This window comes from Zootoca vivipara, chromosome 1 (assembly GCF_963506605.1).
Source record: "Zootoca vivipara chromosome 1, rZooViv1.1, whole genome shotgun sequence".
NCBI classification, from domain to species: Eukaryota; Metazoa; Chordata; class Lepidosauria; order Squamata; family Lacertidae; genus Zootoca; species Zootoca vivipara.
The window spans coordinates 84,507,560-84,533,936 of NC_083276.1; the positions used below are offsets into that span (position 1 = coordinate 84,507,560).

General features: G+C 47.5%; 1 protein-coding gene across 5 annotated transcripts in view; it reads right to left on the reverse strand.

Moving 5' to 3' along the window:
* The window catches only part of SPEG (striated muscle enriched protein kinase), a 102,373-nt gene extending 84,409 nt beyond the window's left edge, over positions 1 to 17,964 (reverse strand). For 4 of the 5 annotated variants that reach the window (XM_035126769.2, XM_060277983.1, XM_035126749.2 and 1 more), the window contains exon 1: positions 17,352 to 17,964. In XM_035126769.2, the coding sequence (XP_034982660.2) occupies positions 17,352 to 17,790 (439 nt within the window). In that variant the 5' untranslated portion in view covers positions 17,791 to 17,964. The remainder of the gene's footprint in view (positions 1 to 17,351) is intronic. The other variant, XM_035126758.2, reaches the window with a different exon arrangement.
* Positions 17,965 to 26,377: the final 8,413 nt, after the last annotated feature.

The following is a 26,377-nucleotide window of genomic DNA, read 5'->3' on the forward strand; positions in this document are numbered from 1 at the left end:
TTTAATAGTGGTATAGAATACAAAATTTCAGTGGCCATGGTTTGTCATGGAAGCTTACATCTACTGAATTCCCTCTTCTGCACGAAGGTGCAAGGACCCTGTCCTTCTTTGTTGCATCTGACCTAAGGATGAGGGAAGGGTTTCCTTAGCACAGGGAAGGGGAACCTGTGGCCCTCAAGATGCTTTTGGGTCAATTCCACATTCTGTGGTTTTTCCTCTCTTTTTTGGACTTACGTAGAATCACAACAGATATGCAACACTGGCTGGGAATGGAATATAAGCATGGAGCAGCTTGAAGTGATATTTGCTTTCCTGTCAATAGATTTTTCAATGCCCCCAACTCATTTCTGCTACCTTTGTAGAGGCAACCCCTGCCAGCAAATTTTGACTTGCTTTGTTAGCTAGTCAAAATGTCTGGCTGCAAGGACCTTGTTGCTCCTCCCAGGGTTGGAGTCTTGCCCCTGACCTCATACTGCTCTTCTGAAGTGTAAATTTTGGATGAAGGGACTATCTGCAGCTTCCTTTCCTAGCAGTTGTTCTCTTTCCTGGAGGTACTCAGAGGGCCTCTGGACAACCCCCACCTCCCTTTCCAGTCCTGGGACTTCCACCTCTGAGTTCCACCTCTGAGCAGAGTGGCCAGTGGGAGGCAGTGCATGCCCTGCCATTAGGCTGAGAAAAGCAGCCATTTCAGGCAGTGGATGCTGAGAGAGTGGGGAGAATGATGGCAAGATGATGGAGGGCTGAGCTGTGTGTATGCCATGAGGTGTACCCCACGGCCCAGAAACTAGCCTATTGCTCTCAGGAGCGGTGAAGGACAGTCTCCCATCACCAGTGTTGAGGGAGAATTCAATGCCAGGCTGCTACGAGTCAGCTGTGAATGGGCAGTTGGAACCATCTTGTCCTTTGCCTCAGACAGCAAAATGTCTTGGACTGGCCCTGGTTGGTAAAATAGGACAGGGCTCCTGCATCTTGAGCGATACTGATGAATTTTCCTCTTCCTATACAAAAGTTGCAGGAGTACCTTCCTCTTCCACATCTGGTTGCTCTGCTTCTAATATGCTTTGTGAACCTGAACTACAAGCCCCAGTATTTTTCTTTTCTGAGCCAGAGAAGGAAGCCTTTTTTTTCACTCCCAGGAAGCAAAGCACCAAAACCTTTCTAACCTTGGAGTTGGAGAGCAGAGTGGGAAAGATTATCCCCAGAGTGCTGTGCTGCACTTCTGAAGTGCTCTGAGCATAATTAGTTATAACAAGAATCTCATTCAGCTCTCACTTTCTGCTATTCAAAAACTCTCCAGATTCTCCTATTCAGAAACTCAAGAGATGTAACTTTGTTTTACCCTGTCAATTGACTTTCATGAAAAGATCTCAGTCTAAGGTGTTCATTTTGCATTGTTTTAAAACTTATCTTCAGTTGTTGCTTGTTGCGTAGTTTTACAAAACCATTTTAAAGGCACTTGCAGACAACCTGTTTATTGAACATACATCCTGATTTGTTTGCAGGCATATTAGGCAATGTTGGCCATTTAATAAACATTCATTGAAATTTGTTTGCAGGGAGGTTAGGCAACTCTGCATCGATACCAAGGGATACACAACACTTTCCAGGGCTTTCCCCCACAATTTTCCTGATGGAAAAAGTCTTATCTTTAGGGCAAGCGGATTTCTTGGTCAAGGCCTCTCAACCCACTAGAATTGTGCAACCTGGATTTGCCAGCATGTGATTGAAATCCCATTCAGAGTGCGCTGAGTTGTTTTTATTGTATGTTTGTAAGTCGCCTTGAGACTCGTGTGAAAGTTGACTAATGATGATGATAATAATATCTGGCTCTGGGTGAGTATTGCCAGCTTCATTGGGTGTGTTTGGTGGGGAGACACCCTTCCTCGTCTTTTCCCCCTCCTTGCCCTGAAGGTGGTGAAACATGTCAAGAACTAGTGGGAGTGGGGAGAGAAAAGAAGCCGGCCATGTTCTCAGGCATGAGACGGCAACACTCAGAGAAAAGCCTAGATGCCTGAGGAGGGTTCAGTGCAATGTTCTAGTGTAAGCACTATATTTACTCCCCTTGTGGGCCTGGCACTTGCCCTCTGCCTGGTGTGTAACACAAGCTCTGGCTGCCTTGCTAGAATCTGAGGGGCTGGCACATTCCATCGCAAAAATAACCACCAAACCCCAAGCGAGAGGCTGAGTGACTGGACAGCTGCAACAGACAGAGCCGTCACACAGAAACTGGGACTAGCAACACATTCGGGACGTGCCGCCCCCTTCCCCCCCCCCCGCAGCATGTGGAGGGGTTGTTCTTGGCCCAGGGGTGCTTCCAGTTGGACAGCGCCAAAGTCATTCAGCTTGACACATCTGGGGGGGCAAGGCGACCATTTTGACTACCACTTACGACGGATTTTAGTCCACTTATCCGCTTGTGCTGATGAGGAGGAGAAATGGGGGTTGCACTATGGCATGAAGACATTTTAAAAGCAAAGAAAGAGCAATAATGTAAAACACATGCTTTTTGACTGCTCTTGGTCTTGAGGTGCAACTGTGCTACCGTATTAGATCCCTAACTCAAATGGGTTCAGTATCCAATAGTGTCCACTGTAAATACTATGTATATTCTTTCTTTTTTTGTTTTTGTTTTTTTGTGTAAATGTGTAAATGTGAATAAAGTTCTAAAAAAACAAAACAAAACAATAAGCAGGCTATCCGAACCCTGTTCCCCAGCTACGTTAATAGCTCCCTGGCAGTCATGCGCATCTGTGCATCTGTAAAATAGCAGTTCTGTCAGTGACTTGTTTGGAAAGAGGTTGTGCCTTTTGAACTATGAATCTTGATGGATCTGAAACCTTTGCATCACTTTGGAACTATTTAGTTTATTAGCCACATCTTTGCATTTGTATTTCAGCAGTCCTAAGCAGGACTTAGGACACAGGCTCAGGACACAAATTTGCATTAACACTTGCATGTGCTAATTTATATGCGGCTCAGGCATCCCCAACATTGTGCTTTACAGTGTACCCAGCTTCCCAGTAAGCAAAGTAAAAACATGAATCGCTGGCTTTCTAAAAGAGGAGGAAGAGGCAGAAGATCCAGGGCACAATGCAAAATGCTGGGGCTCAGTCCTTTGTAACCCAGACTCTTTCCCCAAAGTGCTTAGGATTTAAACTGCTGTTTTTAATTTGCGGATATCTAAGGGGGGGGGGAATAGCAGATTTTATTATAGTCTACAACACTCAGAGGGAAGGTGTATGTGTGTGTGTGCGTGCTTCCATGTCTGTCTGTCTACATCTACCTACCTACTTACCTACCTACTCTCTTGTTATGTCATGTGCCTTGTGCATCTAGGTAATAAGTTGATTACTCTTTTAAAAATAAAGAAAATGGAAACCTTGGAGCTATCCCATTTTATCCTCACATCAAACCTGCGAAGTAGGTTAAATACCACCCAATTGTGGTTGGAGCTTCCTGTCTCTCAGGGGAGAAGGAGGAAAGCGAACTGTTTCAACACAACATGACATGCAACACCTGTGGGGCATTAGAAGTGAGGCTACATCTGCAGCAGGGGTATAAGTGTACTGGTACCGTGTTTCTCCTAAAATAAGACACGTCTTATATTTATTTTTCCTCCAAAAAAAACACACCACGGCTTATTTTCAGGGGATGTCTTTTTTTAAAAAAAAATTAAGTATGGTACAGCGATCTACATTTATTCAATTATAATTGTGTGTTTGCTTATTCCCTAATTGGTAGCATTCCTAAACATACCTTACTTACTTCAGCTAAGACTCACTAAGCTCACAGTAAACATTCATAGGATCCATCTCAATTCTTGTCACCAGAAGCATTTCCCCCTTCCCTCGGGCCTTTTGATCGCAAGGAACGTGGACATGAAAGGTTTCGGAAGAGGGAGGGGGTCCTGCTTCGGTGGAGATAAAAACTCTCTCACGCTCTCTGAATGTGGCAGGCGCGCAAAAACTAAAATAACAGGGGGGACGGAGCGCGCGCGCGCGCTCAGCACCAAACTGCACGGAGAGGGACGGTACAGCAACACAAACGGTGCGGTGCGGTGGGAGGGACACAACTGGAGCCAGCGGGATGGGAGAGCTGCTTCCCTCCTCAGCCAAACCCGGCTTGCAGAACAGAGCGGGTTTCTGGTTGAGCAAGCTGCCGGCACCCACCGGGCAGCCAACCATGTCCCTGTCTGCACACACGCGCTCTCCGGAAGGCAGGCGGCAACTGCTACGCCACGGCCGCCACTTCCTCTTGCACTGTCTGCGCTTCAGCGTGCGGGATCCGGTAGACGCCGGAGCGAGGAGAGGAGGCGGTGGCAGCAAAGGGGGAAGAGGAGGAGGCGATGGCCTCCTCCCTTTGCAAGGCTCCTCGGAAGCCTGGGCATGAGGCAGAACCTCGGGCCCGGGAGCCGCCGGCCGGCACTCACCAAAGGGAAAGGACCCGCGCCCCCTCGGTGCGCCGGCAACGCGGCTTGCGTGCCTGTCAGCTGCACGGCTGCTTCCCCCATTGCTTGGATTCATTCACGCCGCCTCTGCCATGTTCCTGGGGCGCCGCACATGCCCGGCCCGGCAGCGGGACTGGGGGCAGCACTGGGGGCTTCCGGTTCCCTCCACCTTTGCATCCTCCCTTTGCAGCCTCCTGACAAGGGGGCGGAGGGCATGGGCGGTGGCTCACTCACTGTCTCCGCCGCTACCACCATGCTGCGGACCCAGCTTGGAGGTTTTGGAAGAGGGAGCGGGGGCGGGAGGTCCCGCTTCGGTGGAGATAAAAACTCTCGTGCTCTCCGAATGCGGCAGGCGCATAAAAACTAAACTACCGGTAACTAAACAGAGGGACGAAGAGCTTGCGGGGTGGCAATGGTGGCGGGGGGGCACCCTCAGGAGCTCTAGCCAGGGCCGTCTTAAGGGAGGTGCCGCGTCCAGCCTAGCCTCTTCCTTGGCGCCCTCCAAAACTGCGCCTATCAGTATGGCTTATTTTCGGGGTATGTCTTATATTTTATTGCCTCGAGAAAATCGTGCCATGGCTTATTTTATAGGCACGTCTTATTTTAGGAGAAACACGGTAGTTTGCCCAGACATACTCCTGCCCACCTTTGATCAAAGTCAGCATGTTATTAGTAGAGGTCTCCACAAGGGGAGTTTTGACACTTGTGAGCACCCAGTCTAGAAAAACATCCTGATGCTGGTTAGTCAACAAAAGCAAAATTGAGCCGATTGCTCTGGTGTTTTATATCAGTAGGGACAATGCGGGGAACACATAATGAATCATTTTATGAATCATTTTATTAGGAGTTTGGGGGATCGGTCTGGGCTCCTTCCAAATCTTGGGATCTGGGTGTGGGGGTTCAGTAGAATGTATAAGAGCAAGCTTGCCAAAGCAGTTCCTTTGTCAAGGTAAGTGCCATAAACAAAGAAGAACAAAAGCCAGAGAAATGTGTGAGAGCTGAGCTGGGAGCTGGAGGCAGAGAGAGACATGTTTTTGCTCTGTGTTGGATTCAGAGCTGTAACTAATCGAGAAGCAAGTGTGAATGCTGTGAGCTCCTGCATCTTATGCTCAGGTTGCACTTATGTGCAAATAAAACCATATAGCCTAAAAACACCACAGTCTTAGTTGACCTTCATTCCAAGGAAACTGAACACTGGATAAGTGGTGGAACTCCTGGAGTCTCTTACTGCTCAGAGATTGAGTTGGCATTTAACAGTACGAACCATATGAAACAAAGAAAAGTGATCAAGCACAGCAGGTGCAGAGAGGATCTATGATAATCTAAGGCGTGTGGGAAGCCTATCTGTGTTTGTAGCATGGAAAAGCAGATCAAAGAAGAGCTAACCCTAATCTCCTGTCTAGGCAGCTAGTCCTGGGCACTAAAATAAAAATTATTTAACCAAGAAGAATGTAGAGACTGCCAGCATTGGTCAACACTGGAATACAGTCTGCAATGGGATGTGAAATAGTATATATGGCGTGTGCATCTTTCACTATTAAATAATTATAACAAGCCTATACACATTATCACCTTGCCGACAAAGGTCCGTATAGTTAAAGCTATGGTTTTCCCAGTAGTGATGTATGGAAGTGAGAGCTGGACCATAAAGAAGGCTGATCGCCGAAGAATTGATGCTTTTGAATTATGGTGCTGGAGGAGACTCTTGAGAGTCCCATGGACTGCAAGAAGATCAAACCTTTCCATTCTGAAGGAAATCAGCCCTGGGTGCTCACTGGAAGGACAGATTGTGAAGCTGAGGCTCCAATACTTTGGCCACCTCATGAGGAGAGAAGACTCCTGGAAAAGACCCTGATGTTGGGAAAGATGGAGGGCACTAGGAGAAGGGGACGACAGAGGATGAGATGGTTGTACAGTGTTCTCGAAGCTACGAACATGAGTCTGACCAAACTGCAGTAGGCAGTGGAAGACAGGAGTGCCTGGTGTGCTCTGGTCCATGGGGTCACGAAGAGTCGGACACGACTAAACGACTGAACAACATACACATTTAGGATTAGGAAACACGGCCTCTAGGGCAGAGGATGTTACATTTCGGAATCTTCACACACACAAATTTGGTAACAGAAACGACAACAAACCCACCACCTCTTTTTCATTATACCTAATCCTTTTTTCAACACATGCACACACAACTTGCTCACTCTTGCACAAAATTACAGTGCACATATGCCAGTATATTCACACATAAACACGTGCTCTCCTCCCACCCGACCCCTATATCCTGATCATGCACAAACACACACCCATTGGGGTACACATTTACTGAGATCTACTGTTCTGTTTTAGGGACGCAGGTGGCGCTGTGGGTTAAACCACAGAGCCTAGGGCCTGCTGATCAGAAGGTCGGCGGTTTGAATCCCCTGCGTCGGTCCCAGCTCCTGTCCACCTAGCAGTTCGAAAGCACGTCAAAGTGCAAGTAGATAAATAGGTACTGCTCCAGCGTTTTTGTGTGCTGCTCTGGTTCACCAGAAGTGGCTTTGTCATGCTGGCCACATGACCTGGAAGCTGTACTCGGCTCCCTCGGCCAATAACACAAGATGAGCGCCACAACCCCAGAGTCGGTCACGACTGGACCTAATGGTCAGGGGTCCCTTTACCTTTACCGTTCTGTTAGATAGGCCCTTCTGGTGGGAAATAAAAGTTTAAGTCATCTCCAATTTTCCCTTTTAATTCTCTAGTTTGGGGGGGTTGGTTATTTGTCAGCAAGGGAACAGGGTCAACTCAGGCAGAACCACACCATACATTTAAAGCACACTCAGTACACATTTAAAGAACATGGCTTCCCCCCCCCCAAAAAAATCATGGGAACTGTAGTTTATTAAGGGTGTGCAGAATTGTAGCTTGAGGGTGAAACTACAGTTCCCAGGATTCTTTGGAGGAAGTTTTAGTTTTGCTTTAAATGTATTTGCTTTATTTGTGTTTTTAATTATCTTCAGTATATATCACCTTGAGACAATTGTTTAGAAGGTGCCTAAACAATAAATTAATAGTATGTGTATAGTATTAGCCATGTGCTTTAAATGTCCACTGGATGTAACTTAAATGGATGGTATGGATGGTGTTACTGTACTACTCACAAAGCAGAGCTCAAATCGGCCGATTACAGATAATTTGCAATCCTAGACCTTCCCAGCCAAGCGTAAGCATCACTGAACTCAAAGGTACTGGACTTACGGTACTTCTGAGAACATGCATATAGAATTGCCCTGTAAATCACACTTGTTGGTTTATCCATAAGGGCAAATCAGGAAGCAGGAGACTGGGATTGAAAAGCAAGCACTGGATTTTCCAGCATCACATGATGGCAGAGTGGCAAAATGCAAAAGAGGGTGGTCCTCCTACACCTTAAATAGGCATAGGGAATTTCAACAGGTGTAGCTTGATTGACAAGTTAAATGTTAAAGAGTGCTGCTGTCCTGTCCTCTTTTTTCACATGGTCATTCTACGTTACCTTTTGAAGAGAGGCCCACTGTCTCAGTTTGCCCTAGAGAAGGCATGCCTCACCTAAACTGGATTCAACTCAATGCTTTTTTTGTGAAGGCTGCCACTCCCCTGCCCCCCTGCTTCTGGAAGTCATTTTGTGCTGGCACCTACAGCACTTTTATCATAATCTGTATCAGCACCTAACTTTGGACCAAAACACTAATTAGACTGGATTATTCCATTGTTTTCATTATTCTGGTGTTAATTGCGCCCAAGCAATTGAGGGGGGGTCTCTGCTTAGAATCAGCCCTGAGTGCTCCCTGGAAGGACAGATCGTGAAGCTGAGGCTCCAATACTTTGGCCACCTCATGAGAAGAGAAGAATCCTTGGAAAAGACCCTGATGTTGGGAAAGATTGAGGGCACTAGGAGAAGGGGACGACAGAGGACAAGATGGTTGGACAGTGTTCTCGAAGCTACGAACATGAGTTTGACCAAACTGCGGGAGGCAGTGCAAGACAGGAGTGCCTGGCGTGCTATGGTCCATGGGGTCACGAAGAGTCGGACACGACTAAACGACTAAACAACAACAACTCTGCTTAGAAAAGCACACCATGCCTGCCATGGAATAGACCTACGGTACCTTTTCAGAAACCTGCAAATCTCAACTTTCTCCTCACAATTAGCAGCTCTCTTGCTGCAGAGCGAGTGGGTGAGTGATTCATGTCAAAGCCACAGAACAAGTGGGTGTAAAGGACTCAAAGCCGAGGATCTGAGGACACACCACATTCCTGGAGGGGGACAATATAAACAGGCTGCCCAGGTAGTTTTACTGGCACTTAGTCTTGCTCCACCCATTGGTCACTCCCCTTTTGATCTTTAAATAATCTTTCCATTCTTTAGCAGAGTGCAGACTTCTTGCACCTTATAGACTTCGCTCCTTAGCCATGCTAGCCTCACATTCACTATATGGTACTCTTCCCCCCCCCCAAAGATCTGACTTATTCACACTATCACTTGACCCATATATTGACCATCTTGTGTACTGATCAATTCTCCCAGGTATAAAAGCTTTTCTCATTCTTCCACAGCTGTTCTTTGTTAAAATCTTAGCGGCTGAACTGAAGCTCAGTTAAGCAAAATCTTCAGATTTTCTATGCATCTGATAAGATCCACTTCAGCGGGCAAGATTGGATTTTCACAAAGCATAGCTTCAGAACAATGAGAAACGCACTCCGAGCTGGGAGAAGTGATCAGTACACAATACAGTCAAAATATGGGTCAAGCAAATGTGTGGGGGACCCGCTTGTCTCATCTTCTCAGCAAATGTTTTGGCCCAACTCTCTGAAGATCCAGCTCCTTCTTCTCCTTTCTGAGAGCTTGTTAATATTACGCTGCCTCCAGTGTGCTGCGACTGCTAGTTTGTGAAGCCGCACTTACAAGACCTTAGCCACAAGCCCTATATGAATCCTCTAGCTCAAAGCACCTTTTCCTCAAACCAGCTTCCATTTGACTAGAAAACTTGCCTTAAGATGCTTGAGACAGGTGCCAACCATGGTACCTCTCACATGATTCCCCCACTGATCATCTTCTCACCTGTGGCGAGAAGGATCTGAAATTGGATCCACACACACCTTCTTTAAAACAGCTATGTTTTCAATCAGCGCAGTGGTGGGGATCTTTAACCTCTTCCCTTGCCTTATTTCACAGATGTACCCCCTTGCTACAGAAGGAAACAAGGCAAGTACCGTGTATGATAGAATCATGGAGTTGGCGGGGACATCAAAGGTCCAACCCCTGCAAATGCAGAAAATCTGCTGCTACAGCAATCCCTGGTAGGTTGGGTGCCTCCCCGACCCTATAGAGTCAGTTATGGGTTTTGAGGAGTCATTAGGCAGAGGAAACAGTGGGAAGGGGAGCATTAAAACTGCTCCAGTCAGACTGCGCATATGTACATACCCCTGTACATACACATTTGCTTGAAAGGGAAAGCATGAGGTACCTAGTCACACAGATCCTCCACATTTGCTTCAACCCCAATTCTACCTCACATCAAGTAAGGGAAGAGTGGGGCACAGGCAACAGGGGTCGCAGAGGGAAAGGGGCAGAAGGCCCTGCAGCTGCATCCTGTTTTGGTGCCTCAGAGCGCTGAAAGGCAGAGGCACTTTTTTCCAGATGAGAACTTGGCACCTGTTCTAAAGCAAGCTAAGGCCCCTTTTCCGCCCTCCTGGCCCTGTTTTCACATGTCCATTTGAACAAATAAAGATGGCTAGCCAGAAAATACAAGTGCCTAGATATGTATGGATTTGCAAACGTGCATATGGGTATGTTAAAGCATTGTGGTTTCGATCCTTTGCTTCCAGGCAAATACCTGCACAGTTTATTGTGCTGGCTGTGGTTCATAGCCTGGCAGCTGTCCCGTTTCAAACCTATTCTTTCCGTAGAGCCTCTTGAGGCAGGCAAATGACTTGCCTATGATGCTCTGCTGACACCTGGAAAATTCAGATCCTCATGCCACCCTCCTTAAAAGAGTAACTATCTCAGATGCAGGATCTCCCCCCACCCAGTATAACTATGTAGGACAATGGCAAAGGTACCAGGAGATCAATTATCACCTGGCACAGAAACTCTGAGCCTCACCAGCAATGTTGCTCGCTGCAACGTTTTCTTCTCTGCTCCTGCAGAGCCGTGATGCAGTCTTGTCCCATGTATGGGGGCACTGGAAGTGGGCCCTCAATCCCATAATTATGAAGGGGGCAGTCGTGCCAGCATGCCAACCCCTCCCTGCCGCCCTTGTTAAGCTAATCAGCCCTGAAGTCAGCACCTGTGAAGGTTGGCAAGGCAGAGCAGAGCACAGGACTAGGTGTTCTTGCAAGGTTTTTCCCCAAGGATGGCACTGCAGCATGGAGACAAAAAGGCTGGGCACCAAGTCAGAAAGAGAGGGAGAGAGAGAGAGAGATGAAAAGGACCAGGTGAGTCCTTGGCAAATGAGGAGTTAGTGCGGAAAGGCTGCAGGAGGAGGAGAGCGAAGGGCAGTGGAATGAGAGCACTGTTGACGGCTGCCAAAGGGAAGGGGCCGAAGGAGAAGGGTGCACATAGCAAGGACACAAAGGGCTGGCTTAAAATAAAAATTAAAACCAGGCTCCAGAGAGGGACTTGGCTGAAAGCTCCAATAAGATATTGGCCACGGTGAATAGAGGTGGCGGAGCAGTGTGGTGAGGAGTGTCAGCTGGAGCCAAGCAGGCCATGGCTTGAATTTCAGTGCAGGCAGTGATCTTGTTTATGTGGCTTGAATCAAGAGGAGGCCTCACAGCTCCATGGCAGGACCCCTGGTTTGCATGCAGAAGGTCCTAGGTCCAGGCCTTGACATCGCCATTGGAAAGGATCAGGGGGGCAGGTAGTGGTGGAAGGACCTCTGTCTGAGACTCTAAGTCATTATCAGACATAGACAGGTTGGGTGGACAAATAGCCTGCCCTGGTCGAAGGCAGCTTCCTATGTCTCCCTAAGCCATCATCTCTCTGTCCACCTGGAGATACCACATCACAGCAAATGATGCCAGCCAAGACCCAAGAGCAATACTCTTATGTTTCTGCACCTACAACAGAGCCACCATAGCAATTTTCCCATATCGCGATGCCCCAAGTGTTTTGTCATTCTATGGCATTCTGGGTAAAGAGCACATGGTGGCCATCGAATAATTTTTTTCTTCTACCCCACTGTACTGCAGAACAATTGCATTGGGGGGAGGCGTTGCGTTTTGGGAAAACAGGGGCTGCCTCCAGACTGTCAGTATTTTGTGGGAGGTTTTCAAGCAGACAGATTAGATGAAAAGTCATCTCCCACCCAGCCCAAATCATGATGAAGAAGCTTAATTATATCACTTCAAATGTGGAATTATTAGTGTCCCTAAATGTGCTTTAACTGTACGGTGCAAATGTGACCAATGTAGTCCCTGATCGTGATAGCTGTTGGTCTTTCCTTTCTGCTGCCCCTTCCTTCTGCTGATAAACAAGAAATTCTGGGACTCGGAGTCCCCGGGAGTGTATATCACACAGGGCACAGATTTCTCTGTCTCTCAAATGAAAATTCCTAGTTTAACTGCACAAGCACACACTCGGTTCTATAGAAGGGATGGGGCCATGACTCGCTGTTCAGAATACTACTTTTTTTGCTCTAGCACTGCTTTTGATTGGCTCCAGAAAAAAAAAACCAAAAGATCTGGACAGTAGGTGCACAGCTACAGGGAAATCAGCTTGCACAAACATCGGCATGCATTATCTACAATTTAGCTTCAGCCTCCCAGCAACCTGGGCTGGGGTCCCCTGGATCTCTGATCCCCAACAAAGTGCTTCTTTCCTCCTCATGCTTGGGCCCTGCCTCTGGGTTGAAAATGGGGTGGGGTTGGTGGCATAAACAAAATGAGATGTCCACCCCCTTCTTCCTCAGACTATTACAATCCATAGCATCTGGCTGGTCATGGTTAGGAACGAAAAAGGTTCTGATTCAGAAAGGTAACTTGTACATTTTGGATAAAGGTGGTCTGAATGACATCAGCGGTAGGATTCCCCACACCCCCTAGAAGACTCTTGTTTTATCAGTACCAACCAGACCCCTACCTCATACCATGAGGTAGAAGCCCTGGATTAGGATCATAGAATCATAGAGTTTGAAGGGATTCTCAGGGTCATCATTTTGTCCAACCCCCTGCAATGCGGGAATCCCTGGGTGGGCTTGGACTGCCAGCCCTCCGGTTAATAGCCAGATGCACGGACCCATTGCACCACACCACCTAGGTCTACATTACTACTTCTACACTGAACAATGATTATTCTTAAGGAAAATAGGCAGGAAAGGGCAACTTTCTAACTTTGAGGCTCAGATGTGGGCAAAGGCAGAGGTTAGGTATTGGAGCTGTGTGTACCTTGTGTCCTGCCCTGCACCCAAAAGCTAGCTTGGTGCCAGTGGAAGTCAGTCCATGATTAGGGCAAATTGGCAGCCTGCCCTTATCGAGATCACACTCGCCTGCTTTTACTTGTAACCAGTCCAGGGGTTTGGTTATCGCCATCCTCCTCCTTGGTCTCATGGTCGCCCCTTGTAGAAATCAGCAGGTGGAGTCCAGAATTAACTGGCTCTGCCTGTCATTGGCTCTAGCTCCACCTACTGCTGGCCTCCTGCGTTACACGTTACCAGTCCCAATAGACAGCAGCCACCACTGCCTGCCTGATGCCCTGCGGTGCAGGCGAGGGTACTGTGAGTACTGAAGTAAGATCACGCTGCCAGTCTCTTTGGCTTGTGGTAATGAAATGGAATGGGCCACTGGAATAGCTCAACTGGTAGAACATGAGAAGCTCAGGGTTGTGAGTCTGAACCCCATGTTGGGTAAAATCTTCCTGCATTGCAGGGGACTGAACAAAATGACCCTTCCGATTCTATGATTCTATGAATCTATGCTGCTTGCTGGGACCAGGATGCGGCAGGGCAGCAGCAGGGGTAGGTATGTCCCAAGTTGACAGCTGTGGGTCCAGGTGTGTGTAGACTTATGCCTGCCACCACCATCAATCCACCTCACCACCCCATCTTTGTCCTTCCTGCTGAGTGACAGCACTGCCTCCACCTCATGTTTCCTGCTTGGCAGGGGGTTGGGCTGGATGGCCCTTGTGGTCTCTTCCAACTCTATGATTCTATGATTCATGTACTCCACCTCATGCAACTTGCAACTGGCAAGATGTCCAGGTGCAGTCCTGGGAGGATTGTGCATGAGGTGGCAATTGAATCGACCCACACACTAACAGCAACAACAACACTTTTGCTTTCTCTTGTCCCCACTCAGACATTGTGTGCGCTTAAAAAGAGCCCTGCCGGATCAGGCCAAAGGCTCACAGTGGCCAACCAGATGCATGCAGGAACGTATATGTGGCGGTCAGAGCATGATGACATTGCTGGCCTCACGCCCAGCATCCATGTGGCACCTCCTATGTGTCTTGGAAGTCCAGACACCTGCCTAGGGAAAGCCTATGTGCAAACAACTGTTCACACATAGGCTCCCACGTGATCAGAGGCCCTGGTTGCGCAGGGTTTCTTACGGTGTGGAACTTTCCCCATGCACGAGTATCCAGAGGGTATGGCCAGAGCCACGCAATATGTTGGGGCTGAGGCCAGCAGTGCAGTCCTGTTGCTCTCTTCCTCTGTGTGTAGGTTCTCTATCACATAGAGAACACTTAAATGGGAGAATTGCTAAGCGACATTGAAAGCAGGGGCATTGCTAGGTGGTATTTAAAAGACTCAGGGCCATGACACACATTTGCAAACAACGAACACCTATATGCCAAATTGTATGTACAGATGTGGATGGCGGGTGGGCGGAATCTCACCAGCCCTGGGGTTTGCAGTGTGCCCAGCTGTCCTGTAAGCAAAGTAAATTCCTTCATCCAGTAGCAGCAGAGCAGCCTTAAATCTGCATTGCAAAGTTACCTACATTTTTGTGTTAAGAGAAACAGTGACTGGGGGGGGGGGTCTATAGCCCTCCAAGAGGCTGCTAACCTACAATTCCCATTAACCCTGGGCATTGGCTGTACTGGCTAGGACTGATGGGAATTATAGTCACAGTGTCTGGAGGACAACAGGTTCCCCATCCCTGCTGTAGGTTCTTCCCCATAAGAACCATTCATTTGCTCCTTGCACACTGCATTCAAGTTCACAAACAAATGAACATAATGGGTGGGAGCCAGAGGAGCAGCAACTTTGTGGACAGGAGTTGTCTCCCTCTGATGGAGGAAAAGGTTCCATACCCTCCATCACCAAGCACATAAAGGTAACATTAGAGATGGGCCCTCCACCCCGAGGCCTAATCCATGTGATCCTTCCTTCTTACATGGAGGAAAGCAACATTATGCTCGGTTAGCCTCACATCATATTATATGGTGGGGAACCCTTCAGCATAAGAAAAATGGCTGCCTCAACCAGGTAAGGCTGAACTCCTCTGTGCTTCTTCTCTGTTACCAGTGTCTCTGGAACCGAAACAGTTAGGCCATGTTACAAAACATTTGCTACTCACCTATCCAGGCCAGCTGCAAAGTTGAGTGCCATCACCCCCCCCCCCCTGGTCAGTCGGCTTCTTAAGCTGCAGCTTACCTGGCTCAGTCTAAGGAATCCCTTGCCATATTGAATTTCCCACAATGCCTTGGAATGGGCTGGTGCATCTTGGGCAGTTTAACTGGGGAGCTCACAGCGGAGGAAAGAGGCAAGCGAGTGGGGTGAAGGGGCATCTGCCTCAGCATGGGCAGATCCTGCCATGGCCTTTTTAGCTTGGCATTTACCCAAGTGTTCCAGATGCTCATTCTGGCCCTGTGTCTAACAAAGGAGGCCCAGGAAGAAGGTAGGCCTCCCCCAGATTGTCTAAATTATACAAAGCTTGAGGTTTTGAACATATTTGTTTCCTCTGCAGACACTGAATGTGGAACAGGGCAAGGGATGGGGGGGAGGGTAAATTTACAAGGCTGCCGTCCACACATTCCCCGTGAAACGTTTGGGCCATATTAGGGCCAGGGTTGTTTTCCCCCCCTGGCCCAGGTATATCTGTATCCATCCAGGTTATGACCTTCACCTCCCTGACAAAATGGGTGCCAGTGCCAACAATTCCCTAAGAGGAACAGCTGCTATGTGATTCTCTGGTGGTTTGGATGGTGCTCAGAGAACACAACCCAGAGATGGTGCCAAATGCGATTGTAACACAAATATGGGATTTTTCAGGAATGTGGGGACCCCAAGGCTGCAAAGATGGCAGGAGCCTCCCTCACACATCAACAGTAGAGTTGGCAAGCCTGAAAGGGTTGTTCTCTGCCTCTCCTGTCCTTGACGCCGATTCAGAAAAACGAACCACACCTAGCAGTGTTTCCCCTTCTACGCCTCTCTTAATACTGTTAAAGGGAAAAGGGTGTTTTCTCTGTTTTCTAACCCAGTAACCCCAACTTTAACCCTAATAACTGTGATGCAAAAACAGGATGTATTGCCTCTGCACACGCCAGTCCTGGCCTATGTCCTGCCGCCACCTTCCCAGTGGGCCCACTTTAACCCAAACCACCACCTTCCCCTATCTCTGATGCAAGCCGTGATGAAGGAATCTTCGGTTGGTAAGCATCAGCTTCTAATGCGCACCCAGCACCACTGCGGAACCACAGATCATATTAAGTTTACTGAGGATGCTGGGCGGGAAGGATGATTCAGAAGATGGTGCCAGAAGCAACCTACGTGGCAGGGTGCCGGCAGAGTGTGAGGCATTTTTAATTTCCTGAAAGGACTCAGCTTTCAGATGCTACGGATTGCTGTGCTCACGTAGTGGGTAGGAAGGATGTGCCTGTCTAGAGCCCCTTATCTTTGCCAGGTTCGCGTTGCAGTTAAAAACACAGCCTTTGATACTATCTGCGCCACAAGCTGAATTCTCCTGCAAGATTTCAAAGGACCCTAATGGGTCCTCCAGGGGTCTGCTACCTAATTTCAACATCAAAATTCCACCAGCAGCCAGATTCAGAGCTGCTGGGAAGCCTTAGCACAGACATGTAAGTGGTTATTAGGAACGGCATGGAGTTTCCTTATAACAAGTCAGGCCAGTGGTCTATCTTGCTCAGTATTGTCTACACTGATTGGCAGCAGCTCTTCAGGATTTCAGGCTGGGCTTTCTCTCAGCCTTACATGGAGATACCTTATGCATGCAAAGCAAGTGCAATTCCACTGAGTTACGGCCCTTCTGTAAATAGGGATTGCCACTTTGTATGTGCTCAGAGACACTCTCTTCCTTATGTTTAATTTGCACCCCAGCGATGACAGAAAGTATGGGGAGTGCACAGATTCTGGGGCGCCTGCTTCCAATTTAGTCCTAATATCTGTCTGTCTGTCTGTCTGTCTGTCTGTCATCTATCATCTATCATCTATCTATCTCTAGCTGCTGCTGCTACAGCACTGCTTTGCTGTTCTATCCAAAGAAAAAGGCCCAGATGCTTACGGGGTGACAAGTCTTCAACACGGCCTGCAGGAAGCCCCCATTCTTCCTGCAATGCCTCTACCTGCGGCAGAGAGCTGTTCCATGCCTCTGATACATTTCTAAAGAGGTGCAGGGGCTCAAGCCTGCCCAAGAGCCAACCACCAGAGTGGACCCCTTCCTTGCACCACTAATCCCAGAGGCATTCCTTGGAAACTGCTGTGTTGACTCACTCTGTGAATGGTCTGAGGCATAATTTCGCCACTTCTAGGGCTGCGCTGGAAAGAGGGAGAAGCCCTAGCTGTGGTTCAACCCTCGACAGGTCTGAAGACCTGGAGCCACCCATCTCTGAGAAGAGCAGCAATCATTGATCCTTTCAGAAAGCTTCTTGCTGCCGGTGCAGAGACCAGGCAGAGCACCTTTGCCCACCGCCGCCACCACCTCTCACCTTGCCCCGTACCTTCCATATCTGCCACAGTCACGGTGGCGCTGCTGACCGCTTCGCCATGTTCATTCTTGGCTATGCATTTGTAGACCCCGGCGTCGGCTGCTTTGCTGCTGCAGATCCGGAGGCTGCCATACTCCTCCTCTTGGCCGTCCTGTTCCTTGGTGGATGCAATGGGTGCTTTCTCCTTGTACCAGCTCAGGTGCGGCTGGGGGCTGCCCGCCACCACAACCTTCAGCAGGATGCTGTGGCCGATGCTGACCGTCATGTCTGTCAGCTCCTGCAGGAAGACCGGCGCAGCAGCAGCAGCAGGGCTTCCCTGCTCAGTCGTCGCAACTTTGGCTCTTTTGGGAGGGATGGCAGGGCTCGGGGGGGCTCTCCCTGAGCCCCGTCCCGTCCCCCCAGCCGGGTGGAGGTTGCTCTGCCCCTGAGGTCTCTGCATGGCTCGGTGGGGCCTGCACACCCTGTCACGTCGAGTACTGCCTGGGCTTGCAGATCTAGTCCATAACAAAAGCCCCTCTTCTAGCAGGCTGGGAATCCCACCGGCCACCTGGGCCCTGGCAGCGCTCCCCAAGCAGCCGTCCCCCTTGCTTGATGTTCACCCTCTGCGCGTGTGTGACCTCCCACCCCCGGCTGCTGGGTACCTGCCAGGGGGCATGGACGCCGCAGCCCCAGGTGCCTGCCCACCCAGCCGGACAAAGTCCCAGAAGGTCATTCCTCTGCCGGGCAGGGGGTTATTTTTAGGATGTTCTCAGGTTGCAGCCAGCCCATCCCAGCACTTCAAGGGAGCCAGGCTGGTTGGTGGAGGCTGAGACGGCCCTCCTGAGTTTGCTCACCAGCACTCACTTCTCCCCAACCAACAACTCCTAAAACTTTCCCTACCTTTTAGCAGGCTTGGTGCCTCCCCTATCTCAAAGGGATCCCCCTATTTTTTCTTTTCTGTGGAGCCCTGGATCAATGAGTCCCTACCCCCATGCAGTTTCCAACATGCGCCCCCCCCGTCTCCCCCACTCCCCCTCCTCCCAAATAGCAGCTGCTATCTGATGTGTCACATTCCTTGACCCAAGCTGAGAAGAGCAGAGCGCATGACTGGGGCGGCTTAGCTTTCCTCGCAAAGATAGACATGGGAGGATGGGGCTTTCCATATTAAGGCCTCGGGGGCTTCTCAGGCCCAGCCCCCCGTTACCTGTCCCTACGCAAACCGTGCTGGGGACACCTGGAAGACAGGCTGGGGAGGCAATGGGATCTTCCAGGCCCAGCCTGATCCTTGAGCGTTTGTCCTGATTTAAGAACATAAGCAGAGCCCGGCTGGGTCAGGCCAGTGACCCACCTGGTCCAGCTTCCTGTTCTCACAGTGGCCAACCAGATACTTGTGGTGAAAGTGCAAGCAGGATCCGAGCGCAGGAGCACTCTCTCCTCCGCTGCAGTCTCCAGCAACTAGCACTTGGAAGCATTGCTGCCACCGACTGTGGAGGCACAACATAGCTGTCATGGCTGGCAGCCCTCAGTAGCGCTTTCCTCCCTGAATTGGTCTATTCTTCTTTAAAAGCCATATAGGTTGATGGCCATCACTGGCATTTGATCCCACACGTGTTCCAGTGCATTTCCCCCAGCCACTTTCCCTGCTGTAAAAAAAGTCCAATCTTTGGGGGAAATGGGTTTGTGGTGCAAGAGCTCCCCATCCACTCTAATGGCGCAACCTGATTGGTGATATGCAGTGGGATCCCACCCCCCAAATAGTGACAGTTTAGAAGTGTGTTTTCCCCATGTAGCCCAGTGGCCACAAGAATATTGGAGTACAGATCTTTCAAAACATTATCCACCCCACTCCCCAAAATAGAAAACCCTTTGGTAACTGTTTTTTCACATCCTCTGCAGAATCCATATCTACGTTTAATAACGCTTCACACTTACTTAACCGTGTATGCATAGCACTCTTCTTAACCTATATAACCCACTACTATTTAGACATAGTCATATACCCCCCCCCAAAAAAATCACCAAAATCTTACTTTAATAATTTATATAAATTCATTAAATCTGCTTCCAATATTTCTAAATTACATTGCAATACTTGTTGTTTTTTATACCCCACCCATCTGACTGGGTTTTCCCAGCCACACTGTATATTGGGGGGGGGGGGGTGTCAGCTAATGTAGGGCTGCCATACGTCCGGATTTTGCCATACGTCCTGGATCTTAGGCAAGTCAATCGAAAAATTGGCGCTTATGTTAAAAAAAGCTCAACAATTTTGGGGGTGAACAGATTTTAACTTTTTGAAATATGGCGACCCTAGCTAATGAGCCCCATGCAACAGGGCTTCCCACTTCTCCCCCTGCACACCCTCATGCTCCCCAAAATTGGCGGGGAGGGGGTAGGGGGACCACACAAACAAAGCACAGGGAGAAGAGAGAGATGATCGTTCCAGCTTGCAAGCTGCAATGCTTGCACAGAGAGAACATCCATCACAATGCAATGTTGAATTCTGCCCCTTAGTTCCATAGATTGCACTTCCCCGTATATTGAATTTTTTATTGCGCAATGTTATGACATAACATAACAACATAACGTAACGTAACGTAAGATCAATAATATGGGTTTTATCTATCTATAATGAGCCTCCCAGTGAATTAAGTTGAAATACCAATGAACTATCTCACTAAAAACGTAATACACAAACAGTACGATTTATCATTCACATTGTCTTTAAACACATATTTGATATTGTAAGGGATATCACTGAAATATTCCAAAAGCTATCTGTAAAGTTATTCAAAGTCCACTTTGTTCTATTTTCTCAATAAATCTCCACCTTTGCCTCTGTAGTCACCAAATGAGCCCACCAAAACAACCCAGTACTCTGGCTGCTCCCCTCTGGTACATTTGGTACATCACCTCCAATGAATCATGGACACAGACACAGACACATGCACACAAAATAGAGCCAAAGAGTCTCTAAGCCTGCAAAGGGCAGGATGGATAGAAAAGTGCAGTAGAAAGAGGCTACCAGTCAGATTTGGATAGTCAGAGACCTCCAAGCAGAGAACAGCTCCCCTATGGGGCATATGGAACATTTGTCCACAATACTAATTCTGCAAGGGGCACCAGACAAGAAGCTTCTCAGTGGCTTTTACTGGTCCACTAGCTTTTTTTTTTGATGGAGCTGGGTGTTTGGAGATAGCAGTGTTGTAATGGAGAGGAAGCATAGCTCCATAAATTTGTTCAAAGTAGGAACAATGATGTAAGAGTGCCTAGATGATGGGTGGACACAGGGTGAGAATGAAGAGTTTTGTAACAGATTAGCACAGAAGAAGAAGGTGAATGCAGAACAAAATTAGATGCTAGGTACGGTCTTCCTTTTCTTAGATAGAGTTCCTACTTCACACTAGCAGTTTAAACAGTAACACTTATTGTCCTTGCAAAATTGCATTTTAGTAGGCTGTGGCTGACCATTTTTTGTCAAAGCTCACTATGTTTTTAAGAGTTGAACCTCTGCCGTCAGAAATAAGTACCATTGGGTTCCTTACTCCTAGGAAACTATGCATTTGAGTGCAACCATGCTGATCCTAATAAACTGAGCATCATGCTGTGTGCTGCTGCTCTGTGTGCTGCTGCTCTCTTATATACACCTATAATGACTGATTAATACAGCTCTCTGCATTTTGGGATTATTCTTGAGGATGTATGTGGCTGTGGAGGGGTCTGTCGTCATTATCATCATCCTCGTCATCATTACTGATATTGTTATTATTTATTAAACTTCTATACCACTGTTCATCCAGAAATCGCAAGGCCTCTTGCACGTCAGCATTTACTACTACATCACTGCCAGAAGGGAAAGTGGGAGGTAATATGATCTGGTTTGTAGCAGGAGGCAGAAAGGAAGATAGCACTGGTTTTGTGTTTGTGGAGTGGGTGGGGTAGAGGAGAAATAAGAAACACAGCCAGGGAATATAAAAAAGAATTAGGGTGTTGGAGTGGGAATGGAGAGAACCTGCAAGTCCCCACTCGACCATAATGCTCACCTGGGGCAGCTGTCATCTTTCAGCCTAGTTTACTTCCCAGGGCTTTTGTTCAGATTAAATTGGAGGCGGCAGAACAATGCACATCACTATGAGCTTCTTGAAGGAAGGGCATGACATAAATGTAATGAATTAAGACAGGGAGGCTGGCAAGAGCTGGTAAAGGTGGATGGGAAGAGAGGGGGGGGAGGGAGGGAGGAAGAGGAAGTTTATGGAAGCACAGGCAGATGAAGCCAGATCAGAGACCTGAGAGTGCAAGAAAAAGGAGGCAGGGAAAGGAGACAGAATAGGGGAGACACAGAGCCAGATAGTGCTGGCTCAAGGATTTGGGGACATCTGCTAAATCTGGGGAGCCCAGGGCCAAGAAAACAGGAAGGATAAGCTCTGCACTGGAAGAACAGAGTGGTAAAATCAGCCCTAGGTTCCAGCTCTGTACACGATTTGCTACAGAAGGCTCTGACAGGTGGAGGAGCCAGGAGCAGCCCACAGCCTTATGTAGGATAACTGTAAAAAACCAGCCCGAGAGAAATTGATGGATAGCAATCATCAACAATCATAAAACGCAATGAAAGCAAAGGATCGTATTAAGGCCCCTCCTGCTCTGGGATTCAATCCATTGTGGAGAACTATTGCATAGCCTGGTGCCAAGGCGGGGGAAGGGTTGAACTATGCTGCCACCTGCTGGATATCGGTTGCCTTTCTCACTGCAAAGTAGAGCACCAGGTACCGTAGTTAATTGATCCCATGAAATAATGTGCTGCATTGGATCAAGCAAATCCTTTGAACGCGTTGCACTCCTTTTGCATTAAAAGTTATTCGATTGGGCCCCAAAAGAACCTTGTCTCTGCCAAAGTGACTTGGGGTGGGTGGGGGGTGGAGAATGACAGTTTCCATCTCTGTTCTTGGTGAAATCCCCGCCTGCAATCTATTTAGGGCAGGAGCGAGGAACATTTCTCAGCCCAAGGGACACATTCTGACCTGGGCAACCTTCTAGGGGCCACATGCCTGTGGCAGGCAGGACTGTCAGCAGAGGGTGAATTTTACCTTTGTGCAGTAGGCTAACAAAAACTTTAACATGTAATGGGAAAAATTTATAAGTTACCTTGCAGAACACTGTAAACAATTAAAAGCCTTGGCAGGATCGTAACAACACTTGTAATGTAACAAGAACTATGGTAAGAATGGAATTTTAAGGAAGGACAAGAGTCTCAAACAAAGATGTGCTCTCCCAAGCCTGCATTTCCAGCATTTTCACATTTCTGTCTCAATGATGTTTATGCTGCCTTGGTCATGTCCACAGAATGGAAGATGGCAGGATTCCCAAGGAGGTGCTTTACGGGGAGCTGAGTTGGCAGACCAACTCTGCATTACAAAGATGTCTGCAAACATGGCATGAAGGTTGACATCATCCCTTGCAGACAACCACAGTGCCTTGAGACAGTCAGGTTGTGTGTCCACAGCAGTGGCTAAAGGAGGAAGGACTGCTGGGAGGAGCACAGAAAAAAGAAATGTCCTTCATCTGCCCCACCTGCAATAAAACATGTCTGTCCTATATTGGTCTCCAAAGCAGGTACTGTAACTCTCTAGCAGCTTGACTTTACCCTTGATGGTGCACTCTTCCATTGTCTCTTGAGACAGACGGGTGCCAACAATAGGACCCTACCTTATAGACTTGTTGTAAGGATTTCTGAGCTAATGTATGTGAAGGGCTTTGAACACTCAAAAGGTGCTATATAATAAAGTTGTTGTTGAGCCTTGTCAAGGAAATGAGCACATCTCAGGGGCTTTAAGCCGTTGAAGATGGTGTAGCAAATGAAAAGAGAGAGAGCAAGGAAAAATAGAATGACGAATGCATTCCTCCATCTCTAGTTCAATGTGGGGCCCAGGGAACCCTGGTGAAACTGAAGACTGCTTCAGAAAATGCCAAACGCCCCCACAAGAAATGCTAAAAGCAAAGCTGTATCCCCCACCCCTTTTCTTAACAGAGAGCAGCTGATATTCCACATGAGGATAAAGAGCCTTTTGGCAAATTAGATAAAGATGATAGAAATCACAGGCTTACATGCGGGCCTAATGAGAGTTTGTGTTTGGTGGGGCTGTTATTGCACCAGTGAAGGAAGCTTAGCTAATAAAGCAGTCCTATCATTGCAGGGGGTGGACTTGATGACTCTCAGGGACCCTGCCAACTCTACAATTCTCTGTTTCTGTGCAATTCTATTACGGACGAAAAACCGCCAAACTCTTTTTTAGCTCTGAGCAATGAACCACGTGTTGGTTCACATGATACAATTACTCTGAAAGGAAGCCACACTTCCACACATGCTCGTAATAAAGACACCTATGCACAGTGTGAGGCGCACAAAAGTTTGTGTCATCACCCAGTATTCTCCCATGCAGGCAGTGTGCAGAAGTATAGAAGTATAAATGGGTGGATGGGTCTTTAATCTTATAAACCAACAATTCTGGGAAGAGTGACAAATCTTCTCTTGCAGAAAAGCAGCAGCATAAAAGATCAATGTGCCTAAGGGTATCGCCAGATGGACCTTTTATAGCCTTTCTCTGTGGTTCGTTCCTTTTGTTTACAGGGAATCCACAGAACATCAACCCTTCCCGACAAGCTGTTTATTGAGCGTTCGTCCTGATTTGCTTGCAGGTATATTAGAAAATGTTGGCTATTTAATTAGCATTCACTCTAATTTGTTTGTGGGGAGGTTAATTGACTTTGCACCAAAGCAGTATCATTTCATACTTCTGGTGCATTCCCCTGACACTTCTATCATTGCAGACAAAGCCCATTGGTGTATGGAGAATTTGGAGAAGGGCCATAGCTCAGTGGTGGCTCTTCTGCTTTGCATCCCTGGCTCAATCTCTACCCATCTCAAGCAGGGCTGGGGAAAACTCCTTGCCTGAACCCCTAGACAGACGTTGCCATCTTAACGGATGCTAGTGAAAATCCCCAGAGTGTGGGGCAGTTCATATTCATTCATGGAAAGCTGGCATACTTAGAGAGCAAGAGAGCAGGGAAGGCAAATATTAAGTGTGTGAACTCAGAATTCTTCTTTGGGTACCAATGTGGTTCTGTAATTCACCTGACAATTGCTGGTGGTGCATCTTTGTGCACAACATTGGACTGGGACAGGAGATGTAGAATTCCCGGACGTTTCGTGCTTATAAAGTATCTGGTGAGCGATCCAGAAGACAACACAGCTGTCAGTACATATATTAGTTCATGTACATAGCGGACAATATTAAGTGGAGGGAAGAAAGCTTCATCAAAAGATACACCCATTTTAATAAAGAATATGAGAGCTTATTAAACATTACCTGCTCAGCCCAGGCAGCATCCCAACATCTGTAGTATTTCATATAATCAAATTAATGTTGATCCAGGACATTGTTATGGATACAAGGATACAATGATACATTGTTATGGATACAAGGACTCTTATTGATTCAAAACCCAGGTGATCTATTGATTTTAAAACTGTGGCTCTTTTGGCCCCATGCTGGTGTGTGTGTGTGACATAGAGCATATGCATATACGTTTCCATATATATGTGCATAAACACATACATGTACATATACTTGTTGAGTATTTTCAGCTCATGGTCAATGACTGCCGCCTTCCGTGAATCATTGGCCTGCAACAGGCTGGTGGACAAGCTTGTAGTTTGCTCTTGAATTTCCAGAATAGTGTCACTAGAAGTAACATCACATTAGTTTTTGCAACTATATTATGCATCAACAAACATTACATGTCATTAATATTCTCAGTGTGGCAACTGATAATATTTCAACTGTCAAAATGAATTTTTGTACTGCCTAAATACTTAGGAAGGCAATTTCTGTGCAGAGACAGCCTTCTGTCACAGATGTATATTTATGTGTTAGTCGTGAAAGGGTAACTTGTTGATTGCAAGACCAATTTCAGAAACGAACATGTTTGTTACAGGAATGTAGCAATACTACAGTATGATAAGTATTTGGTGCTTTTATTGCTGATGATTAATGCTGGAAGGTTGTTTTTTAATTATATGGTTGTCAATACATATGTCTTACAGTTTCTTGTGACAAAGATGTTCAAAGCAGGCTGGGAATTATTATTCATTCCATTGTAACTGCATCCATTGGCTTTGCCTGTTGTGTGTTTCCCTGCTTTTGGTGAAGCCCACTTTTCTTTTGTTTGTAGATATAAGTCAAATCTCACACTGCTTGGGTTGCATTCATATTTTAAAAACAGCAAATAGATTATTAAGGAGGGGAAAGGTTATGTCTAGATTCATCTTTTACGCACAGAAGTATTCCAAGTATTCCTTTTGTCACACAGGAGAGCCCATTCCAGGAATGCCATGAAGCACCCTAAAACCTGAAGTTATAAATAACAGTCCTTAAGATTTGCATAGCACTTCGAAGAATGGAAGTGCTTTCCATGCATTATCTTAGCAGCAATCCTTCCAACAGCCTTGTAAAGCAAGGAAGGGAGACTGGACCTCCCTACGTTCCTGGACTGCAATTCCCATCTCCCCTAACCATTGGCCCTGCTGGCTGGCGCTGATGGGAGTTGGAGTCCAACACCTGGAGGACCACAGGCTCCCCATCCCTGCTGTAAAGTAAGTCAGTATTGTGGGGCTCATGGGGGGGATAGACCCCTTTCTTCCTGGGCATGGAGATATCCAGAAGACCTTGGGTTGCAGTACAGAGTGTAGGTTCATGTATGGTTGCTCCTGTCTGACTTTGAGGCACATCCATGTGCTCGTAACAGCTGCATGGCAGAGAGAAGTCTAGCTGGGTGCTGCTTCTCCCATCTCTGTAGCACCACCAACGGAGGAGATGGTTCGATCAAGCCATTGTGTGTCACAGAGCTCTCAAAGGCACAGAAGCCCGGTTTTGATTGACCATTGACCACACAAGGCTTTATTACTGATAAAGAATGGTGTGTTATCACATGGGATAAGACTCACCCAGCCAAAGGCATGCAATGGGACAGGAAAAGACACAGTCCACCAG